The 9,039-nt window shown below is 52.9% G+C and overlaps 2 protein-coding genes across 4 annotated transcripts in view; one reads left to right on the top strand and one right to left on the bottom strand.

The window, feature by feature from the left end:
* The window catches only part of BTK (Bruton tyrosine kinase), a 28,015-nt gene extending 23,452 nt beyond the window's left edge, over positions 1-4,563 (bottom strand). For 2 of the 3 annotated variants that reach the window (XM_053274022.1, XM_053274023.1), the window contains exon 1: positions 2,186-2,548. The gene's annotated coding sequence lies outside the window, so the exon portion shown is untranslated. Of the gene's footprint in view, positions 1-2,185; positions 2,549-4,486 lie in introns of those variants that run through there. The other variant, XM_053274024.1, reaches the window with a different exon arrangement.
* Positions 4,564-5,418: 855 nt separating this feature from the next.
* RPL36A (ribosomal protein L36a) lies at positions 5,419-8,689 on the top strand. The gene is made up of 5 exons (XM_053274042.1): positions 5,419-5,583; positions 6,187-6,292; positions 7,002-7,069; positions 7,966-8,088; positions 8,617-8,689. The coding sequence occupies exons 1-5, from the start codon at positions 5,434-5,436 to the stop codon at positions 8,635-8,637; spliced, it is 468 nt and encodes a 155-aa protein (XP_053130017.1). The 5' UTR covers positions 5,419-5,433; the 3' UTR covers positions 8,638-8,689.
* The last annotated feature ends 350 nt before the right edge of the window (positions 8,690-9,039 follow it).

Here is a 9,039-nt window from a genome sequence, read left to right on the forward strand (position 1 = left end):
TAGTTGCTACCTGTGCACCAACTTGGAAGTATCTGGTCCTCAAGATCAGGCCCAGTGTATTTAAGAGAACATCTTCTTTGCCATGAGCCCCACCATCCATTGAGATAATCTGGAGACAGTGGAGACGTTCATCCACCCACCGGTTTGTCTGGTTGGGGGCTACGCAGGGATGGGTCTTCTCTGTTGCTGCCCCTGGGCTTTGGAATGCGATCCCTGCTGCAATAAGAGCCTCCCCATCTCTGATAACTTTTAACAAGGCAGTTAAGACACATTTGTTCACCCAGGCTTTTAATTAGACTTACAGCTTTTAACTTTGTGTTAGATTTTAAAGCGTTAACGATTTAATTTTGTTTCAGTTTGTACTGTTTTATTAACTGCTCAGACATGTAATTTTTTGGTGATATATAGATAAATAAAATGTTAAATAAATAAAAATGCACCACTTCATGACAAAGATAATTAAGTCGTAGAAGTTCTTCCATTTCATGACTGCCCAGGAATCTACAAAAAAATAATAACTGCAATGCCATTTCCTTTAAAAAAAGTCAATTTTTAACTTTAAACACCTATTTCATGAGCATTCAGTCTGAGAAAGAGTTCTGTGCAACTCAAAGGCTTGCATGTTGCTTTGTGAACATTAGTGTGTAACACAGGTCGTCTCTTCTCCTTGCTCTGCACATTTTGTTCTAGTGGGCAACCTAACTGCAAATCTTCTTGTTGAAGGGCCTCATCTTATCTGAAAGCCTCACATTCTATGTGGGTAAGCAGTCATATCAGACCCAGAGATGGACAGATACACGTTGCTTCCTCGGAGATGCTGCCTTGCACGAAACCAGATCTTGCCTGATTGCACAGCAACCCAAGGGCTGGTTTGGGCTTGTAATGTGTTTAGGGGTGTGTTCCAAGAGAAGCACCCTGGCACCTCTCACAAAATTTTGCAGAAGATGCTAGGATCCAACACTCTGTGACATTGCAAGCGGTTGTGGGAAAGATGGATGTATGGAACTCTCTTCTGCTGAGTCTAGCCATCGGCCCCTCTAACTCTGTCATTTCAGCACTGACTGGCAGCAGTTCTTCGGGGTTCCAGACAGGGGTCTTCCCCAGCCCTTCCTGGAGAGGCTAATGTGGAACCTTCTGCATGTGCTCTACCACTGGGCTACCTCACAGGGGGGTTCGGAAGATAAACATAACCATGTACACCGCTCTGGGCTCCTTGGAGGAAAAGCTGGACATACATATAAAAATAAGCCTGACTCAATCCAAGTTGGATTTTGTCCCTGCGTCACTTTTGAAATGAGTGTAGGTGCAGCCATTGACACAAACACAGGTACGTGTGCACAGACATCCGTTTGTGTGTAAACGATGACATCTGAACAGGTTTCCTATTTGTCACAGCAGCCACACTGGTGTTTGACTCCATAACCATATTCAGTGTGAATGAAGAGAATGTGGTGATCTCAAGCATAAAAGCAGGGGGCCTCCATGCATGGTCCGCCTGCTCCTTGCATTGTATGCCCTTGGAATATTGCACATGTGCTCACATGTTTCGTTTCCGTACTGTTTATCTAAAAGTTGACATTTGCTTTTTTTGGTAACAAAGAACAATAAGGAACAAAATTATGAAAGAAAAAGTAAAATAAGGCTTCTTTTACCCAGGAACAAAATCCTGGTAAAAAAGTTAATCAGGATTAGTGAGCCCAGCAGAGCCGATGGTGTGAATGCAGAATTTCAGGGCAATCCTGGTCAAACTGCTCCTGTATTTAACCTGGTTATCCATCCTGGTTAAATGCTAGTTAACTGGTTCTGCATTCACACTCTCCGTTCTGTTGGGTTCCCTAATCCTCTTTCACTTTTCAATCGGGACACTTGCGATTGTGCGAACACAGCCATGGTGAGGGGATCGGACAAAAGCGTGGCCTGTAGGACAGAGACTGCAAGCCGCAGTTACCTGGGCAGTCTAGGGAGCTTCCCGGGAGCAGCAGTTCAGAGGGCCAGCCTGGCCCCTATGTACTTGTCAGCCACGGCGACCACGCCCGCAGCCACAGAACCAGAGTGCCAGGCAGCGCTCCAGAGTGGAGCCCCACCACCTCCACGTTTCCAGGGCCTCTGCCTCCTCCCGACCCCCAGCAGGTCTCCCTTTCGGTGGCCCAGTTCACGGGGAGTTCGTCCAAAGCAAAAGACTCACAGGTTAGCTGGCGGCTGCTCCTCTGGCTGCACCCACGGGCAGTGACTCCCCAGGTGCCTTCTGGCTCGGAGGCTGGTGGCTGTCTAGTACTGGATCAGAATGGCGGCGGCAGGGAAGCTCCTTCCAAGGCCTGCAGCGCTGAGCAGAGAAGGCTCTCGTCTGGAGCGGCCAACCCCACCCTTTCAGTTCCCCTTTTTGGAGTTTCTGACCAAACGTTCTTGCTTCCTTCCAGCCACCCTCAACCCTCAGCCCTGCTGGGGCTCCTCCCGCTGGGTTCAGAACGGAGCCCAGCTCCTGCCTGCAAGGTCTGCAGAAAAGGAGCGCACACCTCAGGGGCTCACAGAGCAGCTGTGGGCAGACAGAGAAGCAAGAAGACAGGCAGGCAGACAGTGGGCAGAGGGGCAGAGTCAGCCAGCTCTCTTGTTTTGGGCCAGATGGGGCTGGTGTTAAGGGTTTCACAGAATTCCCCACCCCGCGTGTCTCGGCATCCTGTACAAGAAGTATTGCTGCTCCTGGCCCAATAACAGAGGGAGGAATGGCACAGCAAAGGGCAAATGAGGGGTGTGGGGCACACAGCTTTGTTGTATTCTGACAAGGGCTTACTGAATGTTAGGAAACCCTCCTCCCAAGGCAGTTTATTCATCAAATTTGTACACCAGCCCAAACTTTCATCGGGGTGGTTAACAATAACATACAACAAGTTAAAACATGCACAGAAATCTGAAAACAATGTAGGCAATCTAAAAACAACAGTTACCAACAAAGAAATACAACAATTAAACAAATATAGTCAAAGCAATGTCACACGACAGATTGACAGCAAAGACTGAAACCAAGGAGGGAGCGAGCACCACACGCGCGCGCACACACACACACCCTGCGTGTGCAATTCAGGGGCAAAACCATGTTTTCAACCCCTGCCTAACTCGAGCATCTTGAGAGAGGGGATTGGAGGGGGGCAGCAACGAAGGAAGTCCGCTCCTGACCTCTGACCCCCAGCAGCTGGACCTCCACAAGAGGAGCCGAGACTCCGCGTGAGTCGTCCTGCCAGTGTGGGGCAATGGAGGTGGGGCAGGGTGCAGTTCAAGGGCGGGGGAGGGATCAGCCCCGGAGTTAGCCTTCAGAGCTAAGCAGGGCTTTTTTCCAAAAGATGTGCAGAGCTGCACCATAGCATGAGAGGGTGATGTGTGTGCACAGAACAGGATGCACCACAATATCTCTCATCTATGCACACGCACTTGGTTGAGTCATATTCCATGACATTTAGGAAGCCTGCGCTGGTGGGAGAAAACCCCCAGAAAGGGGTTAGAGTCATGGGTGGCGATTCTGTGGGGAGTCTGAGGGAAGCGTCTTTGGTGGGGCTGAGGCGCGGGAGGAGAAATTGGTCCACTTGATCAGGTCCTAGAAGAGCCAGGACTATTCACCTGACTCCCCCCATTATTGTCACTTTGACCGCAACCTAATACAACTTTTGCATCCTTGGATTTGTGAACTGCATGAATTTTCTTTCAGAATGGCACATGTTTCTTCTTCTTCTTTTGGACAGGCATGTTTTGTGTCTGGTTGCAATGAGAAAAAGCCCTGGCGCCAAGGTCCAGGGTGACAAGATATGTAGCTGTAGTCATCCTGATAGCCGCTGCTGACCGGCCATAATTTGAGGCCAGTGGTGGCTGGAGACTCCTGCTGGGAGTGGGTGGGCGGGCACCAGGGAGCTCTTCCCACGCGGCGGCTTCAGGCTGCTGCCGGGTACATCTCTTGGGAATGGTGGAGGAAGCTAATGTGACACCAGCCAGTGGGAGGCAGCTAAGGAAGAAGCACAGGAGAAGGCTGTCCAGGCCGATGATGAGCCGGATGACCAGCAGGTTTCCCAGCAGGGTCAACAGGGAGATGAAGAGAAGACGCTGGGCTTCGGGGGGGGGTGGGGTGGAGCTGTCCAGGTTGAAGGACCATTTCAAAGACAGCCATTGGTTAGATAAACTTTATTACAGTCTTTGACATGAGGAAAAGCACACAGTGCCACATCTATGCAACCATATCCTACTATGAATAGACAGTGACAGTTTGTTGCCCCCTGGCCATTTTACAGCTGCAGCAGATGAACACAAACAGGAAGCAAAACAAGAGACAAAATCTCAAGGTGCTGTGAAGCATTGATTGGAGCCCAAAGCGTTTCAGCCACAAGAGGCTCTCTTCAGGGGCAGTGCGAAAAGGACATTTTAGAATGCAGAAGAGTCACTTTGTTAACAAATACATTTGGAGCAAGAGTAAAATGAAACCACCAATAACATATATCATACTCACCTTTTAACGTGATGACTCTCTTTCTTGAGCAGGGGGAGAGCAACTGGCCCTCTCCACCCCCAGCACAGCATCATCCCTCCAGGGACTGTTGCTGGTGTCGATCTTGTGTTCCTTTTTAGACTGTGAGCCCTTTGGGGACAGGGAGACATCTTTGTTATTTATTACTTCTCTGTGTAAATAAACTGCCCTGAGCCATTTTTGGAAGGGCGGTATAGAAATCAAATTAATAATAATAATAATAATAATAATAATAATAATAATAATAATAATAATAAAATAACAACTTACATTTATAGTATTCCACGGAGAACTCTAACAAGTTGCTTTTTCCCAAACTTATAAGCTTGCCAGCTGGAGAAACAAATTTATGCCATGGCCAATAAACCCAGCAGCCCTTCCCTTCAGCATAGCCCCCCAAATGAAGCTCCTCATGCAACCCCTGTGGAGCCAACATTTCAAAAGCCTCAAGAAACCAAGAGAATCCCCCACCAGACTGACCAATGGGGGGGTGGGTGGGGAGGAATGAAGACAACAGACAAATGATTCTATGGCAGAAAATATATTCAGTGTCAGTAAAATTGAGAATATTGATAGAACAATTGCATGTTCAGCAGAGCAACAGAGTCCATGACATGGAAATGAGGCCACCACATGAATGAATGAGCCCACACATTGTATATATCAAGGAGGAGGAGCCATCAAGTAGAAATAAGAAAGAAAGAGTCCACTACGGTGACCTCTGTTTCATGATGCCTCTCTGTCAAGTGGAAGTTGCTCTTGTCAAACAACATTGGTCAACATGCTCCAATGTCCTAATCTCCCAAGAGACAGAATTCAGTTACTATATACACTCACTATATACACTTCTTGGGCAACCCTAGAAGTCCGGGACCTTAAGTCCGCCGACCTTCCACTTCTTTCCAGCAGGTGGCGCAGGCGGCTCGCTTATGCGCACCGCTGAACTCTGGCGCGCGCGAGAAGAACGACGCTCTGTCTCTCCGCCTTCCGTTTCTCTTCTGCTCCTGCGCCTCATCCACTTCCGCTTCCAGGCAGAGGCCCTCCTCCTTTCCCTGGGTGCTGCCGGCGCTGGCAAGATGGTGAGTGGGCCGAATCCGGCGTCATCCGCCTCGGGGGCTGAGGGCCGGGGGACGACGCTGGCTCCGCGGGAAACGGCCAGGGCAGGCCGGCGCGGCCCCGGGGCTCTGGCCGGGCGGCTGTCCCGCTGGGAGCCGGAGAGGCGGGCGAGGCCCGAGGTGGGCCGGGCCGAGGCCTAGCAGGGAGGCCGGCCGGGCGCTTTCCTGCTCGCCTCTGCCCCCGGGCGCGCCCTGGTCGAGGCGTGTGTCCGGGCGGCACTGGACTGGGCCCGCTCAGAGTCTCTGCCCCCCCCCCCCCCAGACTCCGGGTCGAGGCGCCCAGGCCGAGCCGAGCTGGCGGCGGGGGGGGGGGGGGGAGGACGCCCCTCGGCTGCCCTGAAGCCAGCGTGGCGGGTGGTTCCCTCTGCCAAGCAGGGGGTGCCTGGGTTTGGGTTTGGGTGGGCGACTGCCTGCTTCTGGGAAGAAAGAGGCCAACTTGCCAAGGAGGAGCGGAGACCTGTGAGGGCGCTGGTGCTGCCACCCCCCCCCCCCGACCTGGGCAGCCTTTCTGCCTGCAGGGCCAAGGAGACATCACTGCCCCCCCCCTTCCCTTCTCTCCTTTGCCAGGTGAACGTTCCCAAAACCCGCAGGACCTACTGCAAGAAGTGTGGGAAGCACCAGCCCCACAAAGTGACCCAGTACAAGAAGGGCAAAGAGTCTCTCTACGCGCAGGGTAAGCGGGCTCGCCCCTGACTCCCTGTGGGGCGGAACACCTGCTAGGCACGCCTGCCCTTAACTTGAGCCTCTTTGGGGGTCACGAGGCCAGTCTGCGGGGCAAAGGGGCAGGTCTGCCTGTGTCTTCCGTCTGTCCGAGAGCGCCTGGCGGTGCAGCGTTGCTGGGCTTGCTGGCTCTCTGTCCAGCCCAGTTCCTGGCTTGCGATGAAGGCATTCGCTCTGCCGCTCCCTCCCTCCGCCCACTGGTGCCGCCTGGAGCCTGGTGCTTTGTCTTAAAAGTTTGTTTGTGCTGATACCGGGGGCGGGGGGGGGGGCGGTGAAAGGGCTTCTCGCTCTCCCCCTTACAGGTTGCAACAGAAACGGGGCCGTCTGGCACAAATCGGGGCTTGAGTAAAGGACGCGGCCTCTGAACAGCCTGGTCTAGGCACCGCCACAGTTAGCTCTCCAGGCGCTCCGGCTCCCTGGCACTTGCCCAGCCCTGTCCGCAGCCCCAGGTCACTCCTACAGAGGCTGGCTTGGTCTTTGGCCGCGTGTAAGAATATGCACGGCAGGAAAGTCCTCCCACATCTAGACGAACAGACCCGCTATAGAGAGCCCCGTTGGTTCCTTGGATTCACCCAGGGTGGTCGTAGCGGGTGAGTTCCAGATAGACTCCACTTTGGCCTGTGCTGCTGTCCTGAAGGATGTGGTTTCTTTGTGCCCTTTAGGGAAGCGGCGCTATGATCGCAAGCGGAGCGGCTACGGTGGGCAGACAAAGCCCATTTTCCGCAAAAAGGTGAGCAGGCTCCGGGGGCTGGGGAAGCCCAGCAATGCCAGCTGGAGCTGGAGCTGTGGAAGAGCAATTCAGGCTCCCCTGAGGAATGAGCATCCGGGCCTGTGGAACTCCGTCCTCGCCCTTCCTGGGGGCTCAGGCAGAACAATGTGGGGACACAGTTGAAAGAGGAGGGCTTTGAGGGGGTCCCCAGATCTCCTCTGGCTGCTGATGGCAGCTCTCGTTCCTCAGCTCTCTCTAGTGCTCTTCTGTCTCCGCATAACGCAGGGGGCAAAGTTCTTCTGGGTCAGGTGCTGCAGCATTCCTCGTTCAGAACCCGGCCTTCTCAGTCGTTGCCCCGGGTCTTTGGAAAGTGCTCTGGGTCCGAGGAAGAGCTTCCCCATCTCTGGCTGCCGTAGGAGCGCAAGAAGCTGCTTCTGCAGAGTCCGACCCTTGGTCCACCTAGCTCAGGATTGTCTCCCCAGACTGGCAGCGGCTTCTCCAAGGTTACAGTCAGGAGTCTCTCTCAGCCCTATCTGGAGATCCTGCCAGGGAGGGAACTTGGAACCTCAGGTGCTCTTCCCAGAGCGGCCCCATCCTCTGAGGGGAATATTATTTGGCTCACACGTAGCCTCCCATTCAAATTCAGACCAGGGCAGACCTTACTTAGCAGAGGGGACAATTCATGCTTGCTACCACTACCAGTTCCTTCAGGCACTCCTCTTCTTTCAGGCTTTGTTTCATTATTCAGTGTATTTACCACCTTTCATAAAACTCATCCCAAGGTGGCTTTTTGTTAAATTGTATATTGTGTTTATTGCTTCTGGCGGCTTTAATTTTTTGGGTTTTATGTAGGCCACCTGAAGATGTCTTGTATCAGGCGGCTTGTCAATTGACTCAGATCCTGCTCCCTGTTCCAGGCAAAGACCACCAAGAAGATTGTGCTGAGGCTGGAGTGTGTGGAGCCCAACTGCCGCTCGAAGAGGATGCTGGCCATCAAGCGGTGCAAGCACTTCGAGCTGGGAGGAGACAAGAAGCGGAAGGTACGGCCGGGCTCAGCCATTGGGCGGCGGGAGGCTGCCCCCTAGTGGCATGTCAAGACCCTGCCTATCTGCACACGTGGGGGGGTGGGTGTGTGTGTGTGCCTGGGAACTTCTCACTCTCCTTTGGACCATCCAGATAATTGCAGGAGTGGGTGGGATGCAGAAAGGGGTGGCAGAGGGCTGGGAGAATAAGGAAGGGGTGTGTATTGTTTTCGGCAGCCCTGCGTCAGGCACGTACCAGGTTTGAGACCAGGTGAACTGTCCAGCTTTGCACGACTTATTTTGTAGGGGTGGCAATAAGAGAGCTGTCCAGACTCGGTCTAGAACTAGATTTCTCAAGAACCTTTGGTTAAAAAAAAAAAAAGACAGCTGGCATAGGTCTGAAATCTGCCCCTAGTTGTGCATTCGTTCTTGAGGTGGCCCCGTTCTTGTGGCAGGTGATTGAGCTCTCTTCAGCCATGGGAAGTCTCAAGTCAAAAGCTGCTTTTTCAGTTGGTGTGTTACATTCCGAGCCTCCTTCTTTTACAGGGCCAGGTCATCCAGTTCTAGACATGCATCTTGTCCTTTGATATGGAACCCATTAAAGTCCTGTTGGAAATCCCCCACTGGTTGCAGATTCATTCTTCTGCTAATAGAACCTAGTGAGCTTCCTGGGCCCATCTGTTTCCCCTTCCTCTCCACAAGACGGCCTGACCCTAAAGCGAGGCTTCAGCGGGGTGGAAAGAGCACAGGGATCTGGTCGCCGGTGGAGACTTTAAAGGGGGCCTGTGGGTGAGGCTGCGCTTCACAACTCCCATCATCCCTGACTATTGGCCACTGGCTGCAGATGATGAGAGTTGTAGTCCACCGACAGCTGGAGCCTTGTTCTCTCTCTCCCCCGCTGCATGCACGACCCCCGGCTGCCTTTCCCCACGCACCTCTCCCTTGCCCTTCAGCCCCACAGACTCATTC

Source organism: Hemicordylus capensis, chromosome 11, assembly GCF_027244095.1.
Source record: "Hemicordylus capensis ecotype Gifberg chromosome 11, rHemCap1.1.pri, whole genome shotgun sequence".
Classification (NCBI taxonomy): Eukaryota; Metazoa; Chordata; class Lepidosauria; order Squamata; family Cordylidae; genus Hemicordylus; species Hemicordylus capensis.

Excerpts from the sequence above, each read along its gene's own strand:
- RPL36A (XM_053274042.1), top strand. The coding sequence starts at position 5,434 with ATGCGCACCGCTGAACTCTGGCGCGCGCGAGAAGAACGACGCTCTGTC. Across the intron at positions 5,584-6,186 it reads CTGCCGGCGCTGGCAAGATG|GTGAACGTTCCCAAAACCCG; the intron begins GTGAGTGGGCCG and ends CTCCTTTGCCAG. Across the intron at positions 7,070-7,965 it reads AGCCCATTTTCCGCAAAAAG|GCAAAGACCACCAAGAAGAT; the intron begins GTGAGCAGGCTC and ends TCCCTGTTCCAG.